The 27,510-nt window shown below is 41.3% G+C and overlaps 1 protein-coding gene across 6 annotated transcripts in view; it reads left to right on the plus strand.

Annotated features, from left to right (window-relative positions):
• Positions 1-27,510, plus strand: part of FRY (FRY microtubule binding protein) — a 657,235-nt gene that overhangs the window by 333,382 nt on the left and 296,343 nt on the right. For all 6 annotated transcript variants that reach the window (XM_085621668.1, XM_085621669.1, XM_085621670.1 and 3 more), the window contains exons 6-10: positions 4,548-4,627; positions 4,732-4,812; positions 15,501-15,669; positions 22,024-22,116; positions 22,213-22,311. In XM_085621668.1, the coding sequence (XP_085477794.1) occupies positions 4,548-4,627; positions 4,732-4,812; positions 15,501-15,669; positions 22,024-22,116; positions 22,213-22,311 (522 nt within the window). The remainder of the gene's footprint in view (positions 1-4,547; positions 4,628-4,731; positions 4,813-15,500; positions 15,670-22,023; positions 22,117-22,212; positions 22,312-27,510) is intronic.

Below are 27,510 nucleotides of genomic sequence, written 5' to 3' on the forward strand. Positions count from 1 at the left end.
GTCTCCATTGGTTAACATTGGGCACCGGCCCCGAATCTGACCTCTGTACCTGGCCTCTCCTGTGCTTCTGGTGGTGCAGTTTTGGTGCAAATCTGAAACTTGCCTGGTGTTGACCAGAAACAGTGAAGACTAGAACTGTAAGTCATGTACGTACCTGAAAAACTGCATTCTTGGTTTCCTCCATAGGATAACATTGCAAAGCTTGAATATTGCAGTGTCCACTTTTTAAAGTCTTAATTATTTTTCGCGAACATCTTGGTCTTAAAATAAATCTTGAAAGAGGGTTATTTTTCTAAAATTGGTGTGTATCTCCATTTTAAGTCCTGGGTCAATTATTGGTCAATGTTGTGCAATAAATGTCTTGCACTCCTCTGTGTTAGGCCTAAGGCTGCTCACCTACACTAACACTAATAGAGCACTTTGGGTTTAACATTGTGCCCTGTACACTTCTGGGGGAATCTCTAGACTCTGTGCATGATATAACCACTTAGTGGTATACCCTATACAGACTCGGCTTCCTACTGCATTAAAAATACGTATATCAAACAATGTGCCTCTTCCCTGTCTATTGAAAGTGAGTTAATAGTGGAGATGTTCCTCATCATTGTTATTGAAAATATTGAGGCTGTTTTGATAAACCACAGGATTAATGTCTTGCTACATACTTCCCAAGAGAAAATCTTTAGTAATCATTTTACCCGTGGCCAAGCGAGCCCCCAAACATTACTTCTTGATCCTCTTAAAATGGTTGTATGGCCAGTCGAAGAGGATAAGTTCTACACAAAGGTGGCATCTCGATGCTAAGGATGCACACTAGATTTATCTTATGCCAACAATGAATACTGAGGGAAACCCAGGTATTATTTGCTGTTTGGGATCTTTGATTGTCTGTTACTTAATCACTAATCAGACGGACAACGTTTTAAAGGCGAGTAGACATGACAATAAAGGGCTCTGCTCAGCTGTGCGCTCACACTTTCTAAACTGAAGGAATGATCGAAAGATTTTCTCATGAAGGACCTGGGTTGCTGTTTGGAGAGGGTAAGCAGAGGAAATGTAATGAGTGAAGAACTCGTATCCTTATGAGTAACACTACCTGATATAAATGTACAACTGCACTAGGAAGTCGATAGTGATTTCAAACACTCGAGAGGTGCAAACTCTTCTGTTCAACTTTAATGGCAGGTAAGCCACACGTTGGGCACCCTCGCCTTGCTTTATATTTGCTTCAAAAAGAGAACGGGTTCCTAACTTTGTCTGCAGACTTGATATGACAAAATTGAAGTGTTTACCTAATAAACTGATGGGGAAATAAAAATGAGTTACAAAATATTAGACCCAGTGTTTTAGAAATGTTAGCTGCATATTTATTAAAACAGCTCTGTGGAAGTGATATATTAAGATATCGAAGGCCTGCTTTCACTGTTGATAGAGTACCCTCACTGACAAATTAATTGCAGCATAAACGTCATGCAGATGGGTAATGCCCTATACGTTTAAGCTAAATTGCTTCTTCTGGTGCAAGGATAAACTGATTTGCTTGTGATTCACTTGGAGTCATTGCCACGGTAAGGAATTTAAAGATAGCTGCCTTCCATTGTAAGGCTTGGAGCGCACAAGTTACTTCTGGTTATTTTGGGGCCCAAATGAGTACAAATAAATTCATTAATTAATCTAGTGATTGCATCATTAATTATACATAATTTGGGAGTACAGGATAATTAAAAAAAAAAAAAATATAGTGGAAATAGAAAAAATACTAAGTTTAGCTTGCTATTCTATTGCAAACAAGTAATGCCTTACATACAAAGAAAGTATTGCACTTATTCATTACAATATGTCTATATATATATATATATATATATATATATATATATATATAAATCAGCACATTACACAATTGTTCATTATTCATGACCACTTGTATTATATACCTTCACATTATACAATAAGAATCATAGTCCATGCTCTGACAATTCTCATACCCCTGTTCGCAGGTCATGTTTCAAGTCTGGTAACAATTGTCTGTTAAATGTTCATGTATCACAAAAGAAGATTTGGCCTCTACATTTTCTTCAAAGTCACAAAAATAATAGGCGTAGTAGTTTAGAATTGTTTGCTGAATACGGTGTAGTAGACATGACTGAGATAGACATATAACAGTGGAGACTGGTGAACTTTAAAAGAGGTGGGGTCCAAATTAATCCCCGAAAGTGTAAAGTGAAAGTGAGTGTAGTGAACGAGCACCCCATACATACTCCCGCACCCATCTGCAGTGAAGGGTAATCTAACTTGTTTTAATAATGGGCCCGACATATAAACTGTATTCCTTACCCTGGTGTTTACGCAGAAGTGTTTTCTTCCCTGGGAGATGATGTATGTTGAGTGGTCCTGAGGGAAGGTTTTATTTCAGGAGCGCCGGGAATATCTAGAGATATAGATATGTATTTTCTCACAGAGGTATTTAAGGCTTTCTCATGGATGCATTTGTTGGTGATGGCGCAGGTAGTGACAAGAATTTGTTGATGTCAGAGTTAAAGTCCCCTGTGTACTTTTCTATCAGTTCGACTGCAGCGTCTGGACCATGAGGAGAAAGGAAGTGTGATACTTAGGAATTCCAATGTAAAACACATTTCTTTAGTCAAATCAGGAGTTAATGGTAGGTGTGATTATTGACCGGCCACGTGGAAGTGGCCAAGCCAGACTTTATTGATTTGGAAGTTTCTTCCATAAAAACTAAAATTGTGGCTGTTCTTCTGTGTGTGCAAGTGTAGTAGCCCCAGCAGTTTAAACTGCCCTGCTAGCAGTGGCTCTAAAATACACAAATATAAACGTTGCCAAACAAAATATACTACCAGACATTACTCTCATCGAAACATCAGATCTACTGGTTCCTTTCAAGAAAACCGAATAAAGTAAAAAGCAAGCAATAACCTATGATGTGTAACTTGAATAAAATAGCGTGCAGCATAAATCATGTACCGAAAAGACATACTTTACTTGCTATGAAAACAGCAAGAAAGCTGTCAATTGTATTGGCAGACTTTATCTGCCTTGTGTTCCATGTGCTCGCTTTTCACTGTTGTGTTTTGTAGTTGTGATGTTTCTGCTTGATTATTTTTAATTTAATTAACATCACTTTCTTGTCCGTAAGCGTTATAAATTTAACTGAAAACCTATGCAACCATAATAACTTTTAAGATATTATTTTAAGTTAGTTTTGGTGTTGATTTGGGAAAGGCGCAACCAGGGAAGGCAAGGGATAGCAAGTGGTTGCTGAGCAAATATAACTGAGTGGGGTTCCCTGAATTTTTACTTATTTGGCCGAAATGTAGTACATTTCGGGTGTGGGTGCAGTTTATGGAGCGTAGATAGAAAAGTAGTCTGTGATGTGGAACGAAGAGAACACAGAGGTGCAGGCTGTTGATCTGTGTAAATGCAATAGAGAGTATGTACAATTTATAGACATCAAATGTTAACCTGCCCATAGTAATACTTTGAGGACAAATAAGAAAGGATATTGTGAATACAAGGGAATCTGTAAATTACATGAAAGTAGGTTAAAGAGATGATGTGACATTTGAAGACGACCGATTTAGAGGAGTACAAGAAACGTTGCACATTATGAAGCTCCAAGGGTTGTCCGTGTAGTTGACTTTCTCCTTCAAGCTTCCTGAATGGAAAAGGGGTGCTGTGATGCCCGTTAGAAACGTACGAACCATGTTTACTTTAGGTTATCTGTGTATGAATGAAGCAGTCAGCTCAGTGCTTACAAACATGATTTTATTTACGTAGAAATTGAATGCATAAGCCAGTAAATTGTGAAGATATTTCAAGGCTTGTAGACAATAGAAAATATTGTATTGTTATACTATCGGGGAATGACATGTGCCTCTTATTACAATACTGACGTCTAAAAACAGAGCCATGCCAAGTAGGCACGTTAAGGAGAGTACGTTCCTATATATCTCAACTCTCATGAACTATGCCAATGTTGCCCTTGTCTCACAATTGAATACCGCAGAAGACCCCTTCTCTTCGTGGGTGCGGTACCAGTGCCAGGACATCTCTCACTCCATTACCAGTGATGAACTCCCTGCGGTAGTGGTGGCAACCCCATTGCCTCTCGGCATGGGCGGATCACATGTTCTCTTGCCTTAAGCGAGGGTCCCCTTGTCCACTCATGTTCTGCACTTGCTCACGCAGATAATCTTTGGGCCTTACCCTCAAGAGTTTTGGGGGGAGCTGTTTAGTTCCTTAGAGAGCAGCTGTGAGGTTGTTGTGTACAGGTCCAAATTGAGTCAGTCTGCCCTATGAGGCAGCTTTAAGTGCTGTATAATTAACATGGCCCTAGGGGCTACTCTGATGCTGGTGTTTGGGGACATGACTAGCACCTGACATACAGCAACCGCACAGGAATGGAAGCCCCAACCTTTTCAATTGTCTTATGTTTATGCAAGAGATGTATCTAAATCACTTTTCTATGTACACAGAATCAGATCGCCTAAACTGTAATGTTCATTCATGTTTATTTTTGTTGTTTTTAGATTCCACTTCATCCCGTCATAGACAGTTTGGTACATGACGTCATTAACTTGGCTTTCAAGCACTTTAAGTACAAAGAAGGGTAATGCAGCTTTTTTATTAGCAGTAGTTAATGTGTTACTGCTTGTTCTGTGCTCTAAGAAGGACGTTGTTTATACAAGTCTCGTGTTTCTCTTTTTACTTTAGGTACCTCGGTCCCAACACTGGAAATATGCACATAGTAGCTGATTTGTATGCTGAAGTTATAGGTGTCTTAGCACAGTCAAAGTAAGTAGTGACTGTGTTTTGAGAGTTATTATGCCTGTCTGAATCTTTGTTTACCTCTTTGCTACAGCGTTGGTCTCTCTAACCATAGAACAGCACTAGTTGTGAACTGAAGCGTTCCTTGCTTAGGTAAATCGATTTAGGCGATCACAAAATATGGAATAAACAATCGAGAACCGTCAATCTAACTTCTATAGTATGTATTGTTAAGAACAGCAATTCTGCACTTATATTTAGAAGTGTTTGCATGTGGTGAATGTTCACCCTCTGTTATTTAACTATAAACAGATCTGAAACTTAATTTGTCAGTGGTGTGTCAAAGCACCTCTCAACACTAGTTAACTAGCCCTGGCTGGTTTCCATCAAATATTAGTAGAATTATATTGTGGGTTTAAGACTCGAGGACGTTTTAAATTCTGTAAAGATACATACTGTGTTTTGTGTGTAATCTTTTTATGTTTTATAATCAAATAAACATAGGTCATGGGGCTATAATGAGAATAGCTTGATGTCACAAAGTAAAAGCAAGCGGTCAAGAATAAGCATTAGCTACTACCAAAAAATTAATAACAAAAAATTATGTTTTAAAAAATCTGAAAATAGTACACAGGAACCAGGGTCGGGCTGGCCTACAGGGCAATCAGACAGTGCCTTATGGGCTGGTCTGTAAGACCAGTGTGTGGGCCGGTTCTTTAGCAGTCTGCGGGCGATTTTATGGCCACGTGGGCAGGGTTTTACTGTTGATTTCTCTGATATTACCACAACCATTGCCTGCGGCAAACACAAATGCATACAGTCTCACATACCTTGCTAAATATTCATGCCGCGTGCTTTTACAATTAACAGATGTGGGACACTTTTTTAGTAGCTATTTGCTTTGCTAGTGGGGGGCAGTTTTATTTTTGTATCGGGGCCCTTTTTTTGAGCATGTCCGCCTCTTACATTAGCACCCACTAGTAAATTCAAATACATAAAGGTTAGGTAAAAATACTAAGAGGTGGAAACACAAGGAGCCACCAGAGTTATCGCATTGGGTGAAATCCCTTGAGTTTTGGGCACAGGCGGAAGGCACCACCCTACATAGGGAACAAATGGCGGGGCTGCGCAAATATCCCATTGCGCAAACCTGGGACGATATGCTCAGAACTCTCACACGCTCTGATGCCACACCGCGAGCACCCTCTACGCAACGGGCGGGACCTGACACTTAATGAGACACTTGAACGCAGATGACGCGCTGCCTCTACATGTCACTCCAGCTGCTGCTGTTGGGCTGGGCGACGCCCGCGTGCCCCTCAACGACACTGGACGGAAATAGCTCCTATCAAAAGTTACCTTCATGACCATACAACTGCATGAGAAGTAGAAGTGGCAGCCCACACATCATACCCGCACGCTAGCCTAGTCGCGACTGCACCCAGATGGCACACTAAGCACTAGGCACATATACACTCGGTCATTTGATGTCTTTCCTGTTTTGATTTATTATTTGCTGTTGTTAGATATGGTTGAATTGTTATAAAAGATAATATCTAGTGACCAGATTCGACATTTGCATGTATGCTGCTCTATTTGCTTAGGAAACGTTATGTGATGCAATTCAAGAGCGGAGTCCAAATATGAATGCCTTGGTCTGGAAACGTTGCTGTATTCACGCATTACTGTTCACAGCCATAAGAGGTGCACTAAACACTTTCACTCTGGCCCTCAATTGGAGATGGCAGAATGTGCGGGCTGTAGGAGCCCAAGGCGACTCACAAATGCATGAGTAACCTTACACCGTAGACACGAATGGCACTGAAACTGTGGGAAGGAAATGCACTCAATTACATACATGATGTCATAGAACAAGTGATGTTGTCGCCAAGGTGAAATGTAATGATGCTTGTAAACTACTGTACCAGGAAACAATAAAATGTAATAAATATATTTTTAAAATAATAATAATAAAGGTTAGGTAAAAATATAGGCAAAACATTTTAACAATGTATTAAGGATTAAAAACTCTTGAATCAAGAACTACTATGGCACAATAATGTTTCACGTTTAGAAATAGTTGAAAAGCTTATTAAATTATGAAAGAGTTGGCGTTTGAAGTTGAAAAGGTTTGCAGTTTTATTAACATTTTTTCAAATGTTCAATTTCTTAAAGCTATTTTATGCTTACAAATGCTGGATTTCTTTAAAAAGCTAAAGTTAAGTAAAAATAGTTGTTTTGGATGTGTTTAAATGCTTGTGCATTAAATTGGCAATGCTTTATCTTTTAAAGGCAGCTTTTAATTGGAATTCAAAGCAAATATTTCTACGAACGTTCTTATTGTGTATAAATTATATTTGTTTCTAAATAGTTCATGTTCTAAATTTGCAAACCTTTTAGAGACTCACATTGTTTTTTAAATCGGTAAAGAGCGATAGTTGACTTTACTAGTATTTCTGAGTTACTGACATCTTTGAAACATGCCTGTTTTACTTCTGAAAAGTTCTAAAAAGGCTTTAAAAGCAACTCTGAATTTTTAGGACTAACATGCTTAAGACTCTTAAACAGTTTTAGTTGGAACCCAGCACATTACTAGATCAACATATGAAGGGCTCCTTAATTGCCTCTGTGGTTAAGGCTGCTGTGCAGTCTGTGGTGAAGACAAGCACAGACCTTAAGAAAGCAGAATGCATGAGCCAGGCACTTACACATATTACATGGTTGCACCAGGTAAAGTCACAATCTTATCTTCAAAGGGGAGAGTTGAAGAAGGAGATACCTCCTCCCACTACACTGCCATACAATTTCACCCCTGTCTGCTCCTACCGCCTCCTCGTTACGTACACCTGGTTGCCTGACAGTTAATCATCTTTTCATAATCTTTCATTTCTTGGTTTAGGGGGAATACTTGCGAAATATATTAATAATGGTCACACCAGGCAACATTGGCACTAATGTCATATCAGGGAAGATTATCGATGCTGACTCGCAGACCAGAATAGCAATGATTTCACCAGGATCACCCTACCTTCTGGGCCAATCTCAAGGTCTCCGTAAAACAGGGACACACACAAACACACTCACACTCTCAAACTCTTTGAAAGAGCCACTCAGTTGCAGACTGACAGTACTTCACAGATGTTAATAGATATTTCCATACACGGACATATAAGCACTGGCAGATACACACACTTATGGCAGATACACTCCCATGTACATACAGCACCACTATACGGCTTTTCAGAACTCCAAGCTAAAACAAAATGCCTGCAGGCAAGCTCCCAATACACAAGGCCATTTTTGGCTTTTTGATGTAAATTTGCTCTGCAGCTAGGTCGGGCCCTAAAGGTACTTCTTTACTGATGTAAACCAGATTTGGTGCTCACGTAAGTACCTGATTTACATACGGGAGCACCAACTGTGCTTCCTCTTCACATTCAGACCCCTCCACTCAATGAGTCCCCACTCATCAGTGAGGCTGCAAATTGCTGCACTGAAGCTTTATCCTTGTGTAGAATCCAAGGCTGCAACCCAGATTCAAGGGAGGTAAAGCAAGAGCATGTGTGCACTTAGTACTGGGGTTCTTAAAAGTATATGCTGTCATGGGTGAATACTGGCGATGGGGCAGAATCGCTTGTGAGTCCTGTGTGTAAAAGCAAAGCAGGAGATGAGTGGTGGAGAACAGAGATTTAGTAGAGAGGGCAGTGCTTTCATAGAAGTGGAAGCAGAGTGCTGGGATTGGGAAATAACCTTTACCACGCGTCCATTACCACTCATATGCCTTTACCACACATACCTTTACAATGACAGTGTTTAGGGATACTGCAGGTAAGTTAAGCTGATATATATATATATATATATATAATCAGGAATTGGAGTTGCCGTATCTTCTTTCGTGTGGTGTGGTCTGTTCCTGGGTAGTGACGGGCCAGGATTTCTCGATATATATATATATATATATATATATATATATATATATATATATATATATATATATATATATATCCACTTGGCTTTCTGGATTTCACTCACACTCTTTTGTTTACGCACTTGCGTTTGTAAACTTCAAGGATTTTTTCTTTTCCTTTTCTCACTTGGAGTGATTTGAAGTCTTTTGTTTATTACATTGCTCGGATAGCGAGCAACGCTTGGTCCGCTTTTTATGTTTACATTCACTAGAAATGGAGGACGAGTGTTATACTTTTTGTGGCCAGTGAAGAAGAGCGTCTGCTCGAAACGCGTAGCCAATAAAACTTTCTGTTGAATGCCAATAAAACTTTCTGTTGAATAACGAACCTTGGAGTGCGAGTGTTCCTTTGTGGATTAAGTGCGGTGGAATTTTCATCAATATATATATATATATATATATATATATATATATATATATATATATATATATATATATATATATATATATATTAGGGTAAGGGCATTTTAAGGGTTTAGGGGTGGTTAAGGGTATATTGTGTTGAGGGTGTTTTTGTTTTAGGGTTTAGAGGTGGGCAAGGGTAGTTTTAGGGTTTAGAGGTGGGTAAGGGTATTTTTGGGGATGAGGGTATATTTAGGGGCGGATGAGGTTGTGGGTTTGTGATGGATATATATATATATATATATGTATATATATATATATATATATATGTCAATCCGATTGTATGTAAACAAAAGCACACTCAGAGTCACGGGTATTTCCAAAGTGGCAGTAGTTTAATCTTCGCTACGCGTTTCGACACACAGAGTGTCTTGATCACACGAATCTACGAACATTTCGAAGTGATTTAAATAAAGTTCATTGAAGTGAATTCACACAGAGCATGGTAATAGAAGTGGGACTATCCCTTAGTTAGTCGATTGTGATGTCATAGTGCGGCAGACATATTGGAACGTCCAAAATCAACATTTTTGCAAATTATAGTCATACATAAGTTGTTTAAGCGAATCGCTTAATAGACACCAAAAGATTAATTGCTTGTATAGTGAAGATACACATACAATATGCACGTATTTACTTATTTACAGTATTTACATTTGCGAATGCATTGTTGTACATTTATATCATTTGCATTTATATCCTATTGCAAGGCTATATCATTTGCATTTATATCCTATTGCAAGGCTATTTAGCCTTGCAATAGGATATAAATGCAAATGATTTAAATGTACAACAATGCATTCGCAAATGTAAATACTGTAAATAAGTAAATACGTGCATATTGTATGTGTATCTTCACTATACAAGCAATTAATCTTTTGGTGTCTATTAAGCGATTCGCTTAAACAACTTATGTATGACTATAATTTGCAAAAATGTTGATTTTGGACGTTCCAATATGTCTGCCGCACTATGACATCACAATCGACTAACTAAGGGATAGTCCCACTTCTATTACCATGCTCTGTGTGAATTCACTTCAATGAACTTTATTTAAATCACTTCGAAATGTTCGTAGATTCGTGTGATCAAGACACTCTGTGTGTCGAAACGCGTAGCGAAGATTAAACTACTGCCACTTTGGAAATACCCGTGACTCTGAGTGTGCTTTTGTTTACATACAATCGGATTGACATTGATTTGCCGGTTTTTCTGGTTTTCCGGCACTTATGCACCAACTGACAACGGGCTCGGATCCGAAACAAACCCGCTGGGAGAAAGGAAATATATATATATATATATATATATATATATATATATATATTACCTACTGGCGGTCGCCAGTAGGTAGTTATAGTTAGGACCACGTTTCCATAGGAAATCCTCAACATTCTATTTTGAATAACTTTGGCGCCGGTTGACGAATCCTCGCAAATTTTTCAAAATAGGTGGGGCGCTACGCTCCGCTCCTACCCTAAAAGTCTCGGGGGGATTCGTCAAGCGGGGGCTGAGATAAAAGGGGGGTCCCAAAACGCGTTTTTCCCATGCATTTTTCCATAGGACCTTTAGACACAGCTACAGCCCGAACGGCTGAACAGAATTACTTGAAATTTGGCAGAGAGGTAGTCCTCAGGTCAAGGAAGTGCCTTTTGTTGGTTTGGTGTAAATCTGTTCAGTAGATTCTGAGAAAATAGCCTTTAAATCAATATATATATCTGAGCCAGCTTACGGTGCGCTTACGGTACGCTTACCGTACGCGTACGGTGACGTGCGCGAGCGCGATTCTGATTGGCTGTTACATCTAAGTAAACATTCGAATCGGTCGAAACCAGGAAGCGGCGGCCGCCATTTTCTCTCTCGCACTGTGAGGGAGGGGCTGTAAACAAAGGCAAAAAACATATAAAGGGGCTGTTTAGACAGCGCCCATGCACATAGCCATGTTAGTTGAGTCCTCAAAGATCCCCCAAGGCCAAAAACGGTAAATTTTTATTTTTTGAAAATTTCGCCGATTACGCTTACCGTACGCGTACCGTGCGCTTACGCTAAAAAATATTAAAAAAAAAAAACACACTCTCTGTGCATGGCATATTATTGTCATCACTTACAAATTAAATTTAACAGATTACCTATCACAAGGAAGCGCATAATATGTCCTCCATGTGCGCACGGTGCGTAACGTGCCCACCTTGCGTGTACGGCACTAACTGCGTAAAGTGGGCGTGCGGTGCGCGAAGCGCACTGCGTGCTCACTGTGCGCGCACGGTGCGCGAAGCGCACCGTGCGCACACGGAACGAACTGCGTTCGTGCGCACGCCACGAATGGCGTAAAGTAACTTAGCATTTAAAAAACCGTACAAATTCACTGAAAAAACCATAGGTTTCACACACGTTATAGTTAGGAATTAGCATTTAAAAAACCTTGCTAATTCACTGAAAAAACCATAGGTTTCACACATGTTATAGTTAGCTGGAAATTTTACTGATAAAAAACCAATGAAATTCCCCCGTTATAGTTACTGTAGGCAACTATAACTCACGCGACCGTAATCCTCTGCTGATGACATATGTGTCTTTATGAAAAAAAAAAATTTGTAATATATGTATAGCTAAAATTTAATGGAAGAAGACATGGGCAAATAAGTGTCTAAATACAGTATTAGCATCAGCAGAGGATTACGGTCGCGTGAGTTATAGTTGCCTACAGTAACTATAACGGGGGAATTTCATTGGTTTTTTATCAGTAAAATTTCCAGCTAACTATAACATGTGTGAAACCTATGGTTTTTTCAGTGAATATATATATATATATAATCTACTGGTGGTCGCAAGTAGATAGTTATAGTTAGGACCGTGTTTCCATTATATATATATATATATATATAACACCAGGAATCGCCTCCTCCAACGCGCACCGTCAAAGCGCAGAGACGAACACGGACCCAAATTAAGTGCTGAAAGTCTTTATTTACGGACAAGAACTTTGCACAGCCGCCATGACGCGTTTCGGCCTACAGGAGGCCTTGATCACATGACGCTGCCCTCAGAAGCCTGGCCTTTTAAAGTGCAAGTGCATATCAATTTAAATGACGTCATAACAATGGACATGGTAAACAGCTTGAGGATAACACTGTAGGATAATTCAATATGTCAAAATGCCTACATACAAAACATATGTTTTCATTGTTTAGAATAAACTATATTATGCCTGTAAAATACACATAATTTCGGGATCAAGCAGTAATCTCAAAACACAAATTAAACATTGAAATGCATAATTATTCCTCTGCTGTTCAAAATTAAGCGGGGCAGCCTGCTAAAGTGTCTGGTTAAATCCAGTGCCGAATAACCCGCATCTTGCACAACAAGCTGGAGAAGAAGTTATTCGAAACGCGTCCGGCATGACGAACTTATTGCTACAATGTTTCCAGCTTGTTGTGCACCGCCCGTACCTTTCATTAAAGGTTTTAAGGTTGAACCTTCGTAGCTGCTGAGTGCTTCCTAATTCGTGTGGTAACCTTGGAGCTTGATATATGTGCGGCAGCCTCAGCCGTAGGGAATGCACCACCCCTTGATCACTGGGGGCCACGGGGACGGTATTTACCTACCTTGCAGTGGGGCATCTACGTCAGGATTGAGGACGGTGACACGAGTGGGGGCTCATCCAGAGTCTTTATTTGTATCAAGAAAGCGCATCCATCTATGGATTTTAAAGTGCGGCACTCCAACTCCCAGAATGCAATAGGACACAGTCTCATTTGGGCGGCCCATCCAGGGCGTGGCATCGAGCATTTAAGATGTGGGGGAGTGCAGGTTTGCCATTTGTCGTCTAAGCCTCTGAAGAAGAAGTTATTCGAAACGCGTCAGGCATGACGAACTTATTGCTACAATGTTTCCAGCTTGTTGTGCACCGCCCGTACCTTTCATTAAAGGTTTTAAGGTTGAACCTTCGTAGCTGCTGAGTGCTTCCTAATTCGTGTGGTAACCTTGGAGCTTGATATATATATATATATATATATATACACATATACATTATCTACTGGCGGTCGCCAGTAGATAGTTATAGTTAGGATCGTGTTTCCATGGGAAATCTCAAAATTCTATTTTGAATAACTTTGGCGCCGGTTGATGAATCCTCGCGAAATTTTCAAAACAAATGGGGCGCTCCGCTCAGCTCCTACCCTGAAAGTCTCGGGATGATTCGTCAAGCGGGGGCCGAGGAAAAAAGGGGGTCCCAAAACTCGTTTTCCCCATGCATTTTTCCATAGGACCTTTAGTCAAAGGTAGAGCCCGAACGGCTGAACAGAATTACTTGAAATTTGGCAGAGAGGTAGTCCTCAGGTCAGGGAAGTGCCTTTTGCAGGTCTGGTGTCAATCTGTTTAGTATTTCCTGAGAAAATAGCATTTAAAAGCATATAAATATCTATACGCGCGCACCGTGCGCGTACCGTGCCCGCACGGTGCCGTGCGCGAGCGAAATTCTGATTGGTTGTTAGATGTCGGTAAACATTCGGATCGGTCGAAATCAGGAAGTGTCGGCTGCCATTTTGTCTCTCGCACTGAAAAGGAAAGGGGGGAAAAAAGGTGGAAAATGTGAAAAGGGGGCAGGGAAGAGAGTTCCTGACCCCCTAGCCTTTGTCAGGGGGTCACAGAAGGACCCCCAAGGGGAAATAAAACATTATTATTTATTTATTTTTTAAATCGCGGGGTGCGCGCACCGTGCGCGCACAGTGAAAAAGCTTGAAAAAAAAATAATTAATAAATACATAACTTAGCATTTAAAAAACCGTACAAATTCACTTAAAAAACCATAGGTTTCACACACGTTATAGTTAGGAATTAGCATTTAAAAAACCTTGCAAATTCACTTAAAAAAACCATAGGTTTCACACAGGTTATAGTTAGGTGGATATTTCACTCGTAAAAAAACAATGAAATTTCCCCGTTATAGTTAGTTCAGATAACTATAACTCGCGCGACCGCCACTCTATCACAAGGATGATGTCGTCAGTGATGTCATGAGTGATGCCACTGACCATGTCATGAGTGATGTAATATGTGACGTCATGAGCAGTGGATTGCGGGCGTGCGAGTTATAGTTATCTGAACTAACTATAACAGGGGAATTTCATTGGTTTTTTATGAGTGAAATATCCACCTAACTATAACCTGTGTGAAACCTATGGTTTTTTAAGTGAATTTGCAAGGTTTTTTAAATGCTAATTCCTAACTATAACGTGTGTGAAACCTATGGTTTTTTAAGTGAATTTGCAAGGTTTTTTAAATGCTAATTCCTAACTATAACGTGTGTGAAACCTATGGTTTTTAAGTGAATATACATATACATATATACATACATACATACATACATACATACATACACATACATATAAAGAAGGTTTTTACTTACCTGGAATATACTCACATTTTCATTGTAAAGGTAAAAGTGGTAAAGGCATATGCTTGGTAATGACTTGCATGGTAAAGGCATGTGTGGTTCCGTCACACATCCCTGGGGATTGGGAGGCAGCGGGTAAATGATGTGTCCTTGTGTTTTGGGTGCATGCCTGGGGCAATGCTTGAGTGCTGTGAATTGGGTAGCAGTCACTGTCTTCAAGTGGTCAAGAGTATAATTACCAAAGTAATGGAGCTTGGTGCATATGTACTACTTGCCTTGATGACGGGTATGAGTTTCAGGGTGATTGTGAGAAGTTTCCATCTAATCAAAAGGATAATTGTACTTGTGAACAAGCAACCTACATTTCGCCAAAGATGATATCAAAAAATCAAAGCTTCATTCTATAAAATGACTTTTCCTAATAAAGTTGCTGATAGAAGTTAATATTCTACCACCCTATTTCATTAGTGTCCAATGAGGTGGTGTTGTTATTAAATGTAACAAGAAAGATCCTACCTTCCATATGGATGCCATTGACTAAGTGCTATTTATTTCGAGGCTGCAGAATCAGAGAGATTTTAGTGCTAAAAGTGATAGGCCACAACAAGCCAGGCTAGGCCAAATTCAGATATAAAAAAGTGAAAAACATGAGGCTATAGAAAAAAAGGAATAATGACAGGTTTTACTATTACTCAGTTCAATTGCACTCCGTTTAAGCACCTCAGAAGGACGAAAAGCTAAGTCTACCTTGTTGGCATTCGTACTTGTGACATACAGATAACGCCATTTTCAGCAGCGAAAGTTCATTACACTGAGCCATTCAGCGCTCAAGTTTCACCTTTTTTCTTGCTCCATACTTACTGAGACGGGTGAAAATAAAGTTACTCAGAAAATGTCTTTGTCTTGTTGCATTGCAAGTTTTGTCTTAGCACCATATCTGTGATTCCACAGGTTTCCAGCAGTGAAGAAGAAATTCATAGCAGAGTTAAAAGAACTGCGACACAAGGAGCAGAACCCCTATGTGGTCCAGAGTGTGATCAGCCTCATAATGGGGATGAAGTTCTTCCGCGTGAAGATGTATCCTGTCGAGGACTTTGAAGCTTCCCTTCAGTTCATGCAGGTAATGTCCCTCATTATAACATCTGATTGAAATCCGTCTTTGCCTTCACCTCTGATCATTCCAAAATATTCTGCTGAATTATATCCTTGCAAATTATTGGGCAATTTGAAGCATGTTTCAGGTCCGCGGGGGCTTATTCTGACGTTTGATTTTCTAAAATGTGGAGAGTGTGCTCATGCTGGCCGAGTTTAATTCACATCAACTTCAAGTTGTATTAATTTCCATCAGGCTTAGTCCCCTGCGGCACAGCCGATGGGCCTCTTGTCGCTTTTAGACTGTACTGAGTTGTCAAAAAAAGTCAAGGCTTTAGCATGAGTAGAGGGTTTCTCCTTTTCTAAAGTGTGCACTGTTTTATCAGTGCTGCTCTTATTTCAGCACTATTCCTGATTAAAGATGTCAATCAGTCCCTGCCCCCATCTGCCTTATCCATCAAACACTCTTCAGTACTACTTCTTGGGTCTGAGGTTTAACAGCACAGCTAACAATTGCCATCAATATACAAAGATTGGGCTTTGGTGTATTGCCCTTTCACACCTTAGCTTTCTTCTACCAGCCTCTTTCAGCCATTGGCTGTAGACTTGGTCAAACACATCTTGGCTCAGCCTTCTAAAGTACTCATTTTTCACCTAGTAACATTGGCTGGTTGGGTGTATCCTTCCGCTTCCATTCCAGTGCTTGCCTTGAACTGCATGATGGACTACTTTACAGCGATACCCCCCTCAATCCACTCCTTCTGGCTCCCTCTTAGATGCCTCGCTCTAATGTAGTAACTTTGCCTGCTTTATCATGTTAAGCCCAGAACTATTGGCTTTGCCAGTGTTTGTTTCCAAATGTTTGTAAATTTCCCGGGATCACAGATCTGATAAGAATATTCAGTGGCCTACTTACCGATATCCCACAACTGATCTAATGATCTTCCATGCCGCTTTAGACATCTTTTTCTGCAGAATAGAGACTTCAACCCCCTACAATGTCAGTTCATTTACTGCATCAGTGTTGTGTTCCCAGAACTTCTCCTAAGAAGGCTGCAGCCCATTCTTGCACCCTCGCTAATGAAAATATTTGCCTTCCTAGATGTAAGGTTGAGGAAGGGGGAGCAAGGACAAGCTGGCTGCATTCCTTTTCATTTCCTGAAGAGCCAATTGGAGACTGGTGCATCTAGTATGAGGGAAGGAGCCCTGCCACAGGTGCTGGGGGCAAGCCCTGCCACTCCTGCTTGGAGGGAACTCCTACTTCAAGGGTTGCCAGTGCTCTGGGTCTGACCCTTCGTTGCTAAAATGTCTCCGTGAGAAAGCCCCAGCCGGAGCAAGAAAGGGCACAGCCAAATATCTTGCCTTGACAAGGCTGTAATGTTTTGTGTATTTTTTTTTAGCATATGCAATAGACATTAAAAGTGTACAAGTGTAAAACTAATAAAAAATAAGTGTGTAAAATCAGAACATAAAAGAATGGCAAAAGTAAGTTTAAAAACACGAAGTGAAAGCAGAGATTTCCAGCCCTGTCCCTTAAGTGAAATACTTTCTAGGCAGATGTGCCAAAATGGGATGCTGTCACTCACAGTGAAGAGAGCAAATGGATGACGAGGGCAGACTTAAATCCACACTATGTGTGTGTGTGTGTATGTGTGTATATATATATATATATATATATATATATATATATATATATATATATATAGGTGTATATATATATATATACACACACATATAACTCACACCTCCACCATACACATTTTTCTCACCAATAATTTCACTAGAGTGTAGCAGTGATAGTTTTGGTTACCTTAAGACACTAGTTCTAGTTGCTTGAGATAACGGTAACTATAGCTGATGAATTTCAGTGGTTTTTAGATTTTAAAATGTTACTTTATTACCGAACCCTTCACCTAAATATAACTTAGTTTTAATCTAAAATAGTTTTTTTCAAGTGAATTGCTAGTTTTTATTTTAACTTAAAGTAATATTTAATTACAATGCGTAAATCCAACCCCCACATGCAGCCAACCTCATGATGCGCAGGGCCTTCGGCTGTGTCCAGTTCCCTGTGGCCAACCCCCAGAAATGCAGCCAACCCTGCAATAACCACGGCACGGCACAGCAGGGGGTTGGCCACAGGGTCTGACCTGCAGCCAACCGGCACGCATGCAGGAAACCCTGTGCCTTTGGCCGTGTGATGTTGGCCACTTGGCCACAAGGCCTGGTCTGCGGCCAGGCACTGAGGCCAACCACCCAAAAGACAGCCAACAACACACTGCATAGGGCCTTCGGCCTTGCGCGGCAGGTGGTTGGCCGCAGGGCCTTTTTTTTTTTTTTTAAAGGGAGGTGGCCTAGAGCTCTCCTCCGCAAGCCAAATATGCCCCGGGAGCCCACCTGAGGACAAAACTTACAAAAAATTGATGAGTCACGCAGCCCCATCCCTAGGTCTCTTTAGGCCTTGGGGACCATGCCCTCAGAGCTTTTTTTTTTTTTTTTAATTAAAGGGAAACCCCACTCCCTGAGCCTAGTTAGGCCTTGGGGACCACCTCTCCCAGGGCCAATCCTAAAAATAAAAGGGGGGGGTCGGCTTGCCCCCCTCCCTGAGCTTTCCGGCCCAGGGGACCCCATTACCTGGGCCCACATTACTGAAAGGTTGGTGCCCTCCAAGGCATCCACCATACACTCGTTGGGGTCTACGGGGGTACCCCAAGGCCCCAGCTGATTCCCCCTCATGCAAAGGGAGCCAGGAGCATTGCTCCTGCCCACAGGGAGCAGCTACTTATTCTGCTCCCTCCGAGTAGGAGCAATATTTTGATCTGTTTCCCAGCCTGCATCAGTGCTGGCCAGGAAACCAATCTCAAGTCTGCTCCCAGCCGGCGGGAGCATTTTCAAAGCTTCCACCTGCTGGGAGCAGACTTTGTATTTGTATTTGCTGGAGTTTTAAAAATGCTCCTGCTAAGCAGGAGCAAACACAAGTTTTCCTGCCCGTGCGAGCAGGGAAACCACTGTGTTCCAGGGGTAGGCTTCCCGGGACACTGCATGTGAGTCTGCCCCGGGGATGGAGTCCCCGTGGCCATTAATGGCTCAGGAGGGCGACACTGCATGTGAGTCTGCCCCGGGGTTGGGGTCCCCGTGGCCATTAAAGGCTCAGGGAGGTGGGCTGTGCGGCCCCCTCCCTTTTATTTAGTTTAGTGGCCCTGGAGGATGGTGTCCCCTAGGCCCCTTAGAGGGTTGGGCAGAAGACCTTCCTCCCCTCTTAAATACAGTCCCCACCACAAGGCCTAGGGGGTGGGGTTCACCTCACCACCAAGCCTAGGTGGTCAAGGTATTGCTACTCTCCCCACTGTGTTTAAATAAATCTTTTTTAGGACTCGGGACTTAGTCAATAGTCCTTAGATGGCTGCCACCACTTCCTGGTTGAGGTGGTGGCAGCCAATCAGATCTCACTTCTCCTTAACGTGAAATATACAAGTTTTTTATCCTTAAGTTCTCCAAAACCAATGACCCGATTTACACCAAAACACAAAAAGTACTCTTTCTGGACCAAGATCTAGCATTCTCTCAGATTTGGGATAAATCCGTCCACCGTTTTGGCTGTAGCAGTGTCTGAAGTTCCTATGGAAAAATGAATAAGGGAAAATGTGGTTTGAAACCTTCTCTTTTTCTCTGCTCCCACTTGACTGTTCACCCCGAAACTTTCCATGGACAAGCTAGTCAAAAAGTAGCTCTTTTTTGGAAAGTTTTGTGGAGATTCATCAAATGGGGCCAAAGTTATTAGCACACAAAAAATACCTTTCCTATGGAAAAGTAATCCTAAATCACCCTTGGGACTCTGGGTAGTTCCCTAGTTTAGATGGAGAGCAGTATAGAGCGCCCTCGAACTTCAGAGACACTCTTAATTTGCTCCCCTCAAGTGTCTGCTTTTCTATTAAAGTTTTTAAGCACCAGTCCAGGCACAGTATTACAGCTTTGGATTGGTCAAGAATAATTTATGTGGCACTCTAAGATGTATACAATGTATAATTTCTATCGTTTAGTGTGGGTAAAATGTGAACCTAACTATAATGTCCCTGTGTGTGTGTGTGTGTGTGTGTGTGTGTGTGTGTGTATGTGTGTATATATATATATATATATATATATGTGTGTGTTGTTATGATTATTTAGTAAACATGAGGCTAACAACACAGGTGGGCTGTATCACAAAATTGAGCTGTTAAACCCAGACCAGCTATAGCACTCAAACTCTAAAATCAGAAGCAGCCCATCCTTAAGGTTGGAGGGGCCACGCCCCTGCAACTTTTCGACATAAAGTGTGTATGTCAGGCTAAGCAAAGTTCAGCCTTACAGACACTCATTATTTTCAGGTCAGGCAACCAGGAGAAAGACATGTGCTGAATGTGCATGCTCCTGGCTGTCTGAGCTTAACTTTGCTGGGCTGAGGATGTCACAGCATCTGTCGCGTGACCTCCTGAGCTCGACAAAGGTCTTTGAGGCCCTCCCCCTTGCAACGAGACATCAGTGATAGCCTCATACCTGGGTGCTTCAATGTTAAGCCATGAAGTGCCCAGGGCCGCGTGTCTTTCACTGACATCTCGTAACAGATTAGGTGGGTTCACCAATCATCCCAATCTGTGACGCGGTAGGGACAGCTGCTTCTCCTTTTTGGCTGGCCTACGGTCAGCCAATGCGGGGAAGCAGTAGTGCTAACCCTTCTGGCACCTCCCAGGCTTCCCTCCCTGAGAGCTGCAGCAGGTAAGTGTTGTTTTTTTATTGACCGTTTGGTGCGTGCTTGTGTGTATGAATGTATGTGTATTTGTGAGTGAGTGTTGTGAATGGGTGCTTGTGCGTCTGCATGTAAATGCAATGGTGTTAGTGTGTGTGTGTGTGTGTGTGTGATTCCCCACCCTTTTCTAAGTTGCACTTACATGCCACTACTGTCTAAAATGCCTAGCCTGTTCGTTTATTGCATACCATACACAAAGACTGTACCCCACACGGATACTTATAGTTGGGGATAGAAATGCAGACAGCAGAGTTCTGCTGGTGGTTATCTGTGCCAGGTGAATTGGTTGTGACAAATGAGTCCCAACAAGTCTAGAAGCACAGAGGGTCTTCATTGTGCTTTTCACAGATAGAAAAGTCGATTGGCATAACCCTCTATAGGTGACTCGTAGCCTAAATATGTGGTTGTGTCTTGGCTGTGGCCATTATGCAAAATTTAGGACAAGATAGCTGTCTGGTCAGTTTGTTTATAGAGATTTTGCTGTGCTTGAAGTGTTATTCCCTATGCAGAAGGTTAAGATGTTCTTGCTAGCACCCTATGTTTTACTTTCTCATGTCCTGAGAACAAAATGCAGGCTTCAAGAATGGGTGACCCGGACTCGGCATCTGTGGCCTGCTTTAATTTGGATACGTTTGTTTCAGGAAGCCAGAACTGCCCACTCCTTGCACCTTCAGAAAGAGATGTTCTTTCCTATAACCCCCTACAATCCCATTAGATCACATCTAAAGCCACATGTAACATGCAACTTCATCCCCTCACATTCATCCTGCACGAGTGCATGTAAAGCATCTAAGAATGTTTTGTCTTGCAATCCCACAGGAGGTTTTCGACCAAGGCCTTCATCACAAGCTTGTCAGAGTTATCAGCCATTCTGTTAACCTAGGTTGACGCATTAACTTGGATGGATTTACTGCCCTATTATAAGATTCACAGATCCAGGATAGTGATTGTGTATTTCCATTTCTCTGAATGGCAAGACCACACGCATTTCCCCTTTCTGGCCTATTTTGTCCAGTTGCATTCCTCCAGGTGATCGATGGATGGATTACATGTGGAAAACTCCCATATCGACGAGTAAATGAAATTAGAGAAACTAATGTTCACCTCCCAGTCCACATTTACCAGGGGACTCTGAGCCTACATATCCAACCAAGAGACTTATAATGTGCCTTCAGATTTCTAGGGGCCACAACCGTTTGTCTTGACATTTACGTGCACTGTTGCAGGTTATTTTGCAGTTCTGTAACCTGGCAACCGGATTCCCCATTCTAGATGCTAACCTAAGCTAATATGACACATTTTGTTTTCATTTCTGAGTCCTCATGTAGACCTCACGTTTGTGTAAAATGCACTTTAGTTAAAAAGCTGACCTGAAATTTCATTTTGATGCTCTCCATTTGCTCATTTGTTTGGTTGTGAAAAATATGCTTAAGGAGGATCATATAAGTAAACCTTTGAGCTAACAATAATGTTATACATTAGTACTCCAGCAAGAAGGCTTGTCAGATCTAAAGTTGAAATTTCTGCCCTTGGACTGTATTATTTTATTCTACTTTGTGACTGATGCTAACTGGTTATTTTCTTTGTGTCTTCCAGGATTGTGCTCATTACTTCTTAGAAGTTAAAGACAAAGATATCAAGCATGCTTTGGCCGGCCTCTTTGTGGAAATCCTCGTTCCTGTAGCTGCTGTATGTGTGTGTTTTGTTTCTATAATTCTAGTTAAATTGAGCAAGAACCCTAACTACAGTAGTGAAAACGCTCAAATTCTCCCCTTCTGGTTTTAGGCTGTCAAAAACGAAGTGAATGTTCCATGTCTCAGGAATTTTGTTGAGAGCCTGTACGACACAACGCTTGAGCTTTCTTCGCGAAAGAAGCACTCGCTGGTCAGTGGTTAAAAGGTTTATGATGAATCTCTTTTATAAATATTTATAAGTAGACGGAGCGTAGCATGCACTCTATGGCTTAATTAGGTGGTGTATGTATGCCATGTAGTTATGCAATAACCTCTTTCACCTTTCTGCAAGAATGCTCCCCTACAAATGCCTGCCTGTTAACCTTTTGCTGAAACTTGTAATGGCACCATCCATTTAATGGCATCACCATAGATTTCAAAACCCAAGGAGACATCATCAGAAATTAACATTCTGGAATATCCATTATTGATTGTTAGTGATGCAGGACAGGTACAGGCAACTCATTTATTTTCTCTTCACTGGATATCCTCTTTGAGTGATCTCATGACAGCTCAAGGAGAGGGCCAGAAGACTTGGTGGGAAATGCCACAGAGGCATATTAAGCTGACAGTTGCTGGTTCTATGGACAATCTAACATTATGCCTTCTTAGCTATGAGCAGCTCCTGGACAATGTAGGCAATAGTCTTCCATTGTACAAGGCCAGTAATCCTTTTTTGGTCTGGCAAAAGGAATTACTGGCTCCATCGGGACTGCAAGACCCATTGAACTACCATGGTCTGATGTTTTCCACCCAGACCCTTCGCATTTTGCATAATATTCCACCCAAAAATGTAAAAGGAAGTAATTCTGTCCCACAGGAGTTACCAATGCACCCAGGGGAGGGGTTGGGAGTGGGGGTGGAGGAGGAAATTACCTAACCATTTTTCAATTCACTCATAATTGATGGGCCCCCTAAGGGTAAGGTGGAAGAGACTGTTCGGTTTGGTAGCCTAATTTTACTTTTCGCAAATAACTTGTATATCCTCATCAATACTGGGCAACAACTGCAGCTCATTCTGAGCAATAACCTCAGTTTGGTGTACTAATCATACTCTTCACACCTCTCTGTATGCTGTCCTCCAACCTGAGCTATAACCACAGTCCATAATGGGCAGTACCCCTGTCTCAAAGTATACTCTTTCAAGTTAAAATTATTCTGTGCACTTTCCTACTTACTGGGCAATAACTTTTCACAGTTCTCTGTTCACCTCCACCATACAAGGCAGTAACTTCTATTTAGTGGACTATTGGGTGGGCAGAGGGTATTGACAGGGAATTGTCAACTTATAATCAAATCAATAATGCAATCCATATATTATCCATTAGCTCAAATTCAAGACTCATACTATTCTTTGTGGTTTACTAACTTTACTATGTTCTCTTGTGGTTCCCTGGTTGCATGATCACTATTGGCACAAAAATCGTCTTGGGTGGAGGTCATAGTAATGGCTGTGTGGCTTGTTAGATTGAAAAGTGTTATGGAGAAGGAATATGTATTTTATACACAGAAGGATCAGCTTAAGTAGGTTTTTGCTAACTGATGTCTTTTGAAGAGCAATATAGGGAACTTTAAAACGTTTACCCTTTTTTTTCTCGCAGTTTTATATAGCGCGAACTTGACCCGAAATCAGGTATCGGAGCACTTTACATGAGTGCCAGTTGCGTTACATGCGGACACCTTAATTTTTGTTAGGCACGGGGAGATTAAGGGGCATATGTATCAACATCACCATTTGCGATTCTCAAATAGCGATTTTTAAAGAATCGCTATTTGAGAATTGCAAAACGGGATGTATTTAAAAAATTGCAAACTTTTTGCGATTTCTTAAAATTCCTTAATTGCGATTAGCAAATTGCGAAATCGCAATTAAGGAATACCTGCCCATTCATTTCTATGGGCCAGGAGACCCATAGGAATGAATGGGAATTAATTCTCAAATAGCGAATCGCAATTTGCTAATCGCAATTTGAGAATAATTTCAAAGGTGCAAGGGTGTCATGATGACACCCTGATGCACCCCTGAAATTAGCATGTGTGTGCATGTGTGTGCATATGGCGCACATACATGCCCTAAGGGCATGTATATGCGCCACGTGGCACTTTGTAAAATTCAAAAAAGTGCTTTTTGAAAGGAAAACGCAAATTACCACCAACTGGAAGTTGGTGGTAATTTGCGATTTCTTAAGGATAATTCGCACAACTTGGGTGCTTTTTACATATCATTTAAGAAATCGCAATTTGCGATTTCTTAAATGCTTACGCAAAATTGAGAAATCGCTAAATTAGCAATTCCTTAATTTTGCGATGGGATTTGCCTCATACATCCCGATTACCGATTTTTTTAATCGCAAACGCTGTTATTTTGCGAATCGCAGCGTTTGCGATCAAAAATTCGTTTGATACATATGCCCCTAAGTGATATGCACAGAATCACAGGATGTTGAGCGTCGTTGCCTAGACTCGAACCCGGTTCCCCAAATTTGAAGTCCACCGCCCTAACTGTTAGGCTGAATCCTCTTTCTCTATAAACATGCTTTCTGGGCGTGATTTAATTATCAGGAACATTTGTAACACTCTTTTTTTGCGTTTTTGTACTAATAGTCTATTCACTACTATCTCTAGTATAAAACAATGTAGTGGCCTATTCTCAATGCTCCTAATTTCCCTGAACACCTACTGCTATAACAAGGAAATAAATTGCGTTTTGTGGCATCTTCCATACCTGGAGTAGCATCATCCTTTCCCCTTCCCTCCGTCTTCACCCTACTGATACCAGACGTAAAATAAACCTGACGTGTGATAGAAATGTCTCAGCTGGACTACTGTAACACAATCTCTATAGGGCTTCAGAACAAAGCCTTATTGATTGTCAGAGATCACAAAATTCTATCCACTCTTCTTCCAACATTTAGTTTTTTCGTTCAACCACTGATGTGAGCTGTTAAATGTGCTATAAAAGCAGATATAAAAGAGTATTCAGATAACATTTCTGACCTCCATTCTGATCTTCCAACCACAATATGAGAAACGGAGGACAAAACCCAAGCACGTTCTTGCGTGGGATAGCTGGTATTTGCGTAATATCAGGATGACATACTGGTGCATGGTAGGAATGAGACGGAGCACAATGGTCTCATGACAATGGTTCTGGAGCAGCTATGCATACACAATCCCATCCTCGTCGCCAGTGTTAAATGCTAGGATTGTAAGGATGAGACTAAGTCCATATGTGTAACAAGGAGGATAATTTATTCACTTATTCTCCCAGGAAAAACAACCCAGCCATTCTGTCGAGCTCTTCCTCCATTTTGACTTCAAAGGCAAATATTCTCTGAGCTTCTCACATTCGGGCATTTGCTGGTGCTGATACAGATTACCACACACGTCCTCCTAATTTCACATATAAATCACAAACGTGCTTGAGTAAAAAGTGAGTACATTCTGATCTTTCACGTTTCCTCAACCGTTCATGACAATAAAAAGAGGAGGCACTTATCAGACCCTTTGCCTGGATATAGCATTTGGGTTATCTTTGTTCTGTTCAGCCTTCTACAGAGTCCCAAATTTCTACAGTTTCTTTTCTCGCACGTTTTTCCACAGGTTGCATATGATGGGGCCACCTACAAACCGCAATTGTGGAAAGACTGTGTGCATGCGTGCGTGTATAAGGACTTTCATATATGTGTATATACATATATCTATATATAGATATAGACATATATATATATGTGGTTGTTTAAATATTTAAATGTGACTGCATGTACATGTGTGTATATATCTTTATCTATGTTGATATAGATAAATATACACATGCACAAATCTAGGTAGTATCCTGTAGTGCCTCACTTGCTGCCTCAAAGAATTGCTGCTTTGCTGCAGAAGAATATAAATGGACCTGTGTGTTGCAGGGTGCAGTGTCTGTTTTTCTTCCTGTGCGGCTCCTGGCATGGAGCAACAATCAACAGCTGTGGAGATGGGGCGCAAAGGGGAGGGGGCAGCTGGGCAAATGCAGCAGGGGCATTAGCTGCTCCCCCCCCCTCCTCCCTCCAGGGACCCCAGTGTCCCTATCAATGCCCTTGATAGGGAACGATGTGTGAAAAAATAAGTACTTAGGGATCTACCTTTAATACTGGCATACTTTCTGCATAGCAGAGTGTCAGTCAAGAGCTGAGGGACACTTTGGCTAAACTGCCTTTAAGCAGCCACTTAATTGGGCCTCTAACTGGGTTCAGTGCTCTATCCATCATCTATATTTACTTTTGCTTCATGTTTCCTTGGCAACCTTATGTAAATTGAGGAACATGGATAAAACAGGAAAATAGGCTATGCAAAATGTATATTGTTTTCATCCATAGATTACAGCACACCAGGCACAATTCTGGCATGATCTTTAGTTGATCATCATTCTGGTTCGAACAAGGTAGAACCAACATACTAGTGGGTTTTATAGGGTCCGGGTGCACGCATGTGACATACAGTTCCTCGCATTTCGTTGCCTTTTTTTTAAAGATGGTGAAATCAATTTACCAGTCCTCTTCGCTTTTATGACTTATTTGCATGCTTTTCATTGTAATTCAACTGTGTCTACAGATTGCGAAACCTTCCGTATAGAAAGATAGCTTTTCCTGTTTTAGACCTCTTTTATTGATGCTGTTGATTGCCATTGTACCACGTTCCAGATGGTATAACATTGTCATCATCCTACGTATGTGCTCATGTGCTCCCGACTGGGTGGGAAAGCTTTCTTTCACCTAGCCCCTCTCTTCTGGAACCAGATTCCTACCCATCTGCGGCAATATTCTGATCACCTCCAATTCAGAAGGCTCCTTAAAACTGCACTATTTTACCATGTCCCCCCTCATGGACCACCACAGCACCCCCCCCCCCCCAGCGCAGAGATACCCCGTCGGGGGCGATTTAGGTGCTTTATAAATAAATAAATAAAATGTGTGACACATATTCCTGGGCCACTGGTTTATTTGCATTATGGAAACCTGCATACTATTAACCCTCTTAGACAAATTCACCTTAACTATTTTGATAGATGTAAACAGTTGATCTTGCTATTGACGAGTCCTTCAGCAGGGGAGGTTGTGATGATTAATACTTAGGACAAGGCTGGTAATGATGTATTATTTACATAACATTGCCACTGCTGCTCTCGCTCGCTCGCCTTCCCGTATCATTCTCAGGGGAACCTGCTAACTGAGATCCGTGGTGTATGTGGTTTCTAAGAACTCTGGCCGCTTACTAAGAATTACACACTGCTGGACAATCCTCTAGTGGTAAAATATTCTTTTTAACCAAAGGAAGCCCCTTAGGACATTTTCGGCTGGGCTCAAAGCAT

Source organism: Triturus cristatus, chromosome 8, assembly GCF_964204655.1.
Source record: "Triturus cristatus chromosome 8, aTriCri1.1, whole genome shotgun sequence".
Taxonomy (NCBI): domain Eukaryota; kingdom Metazoa; phylum Chordata; class Amphibia; order Caudata; family Salamandridae; genus Triturus; species Triturus cristatus.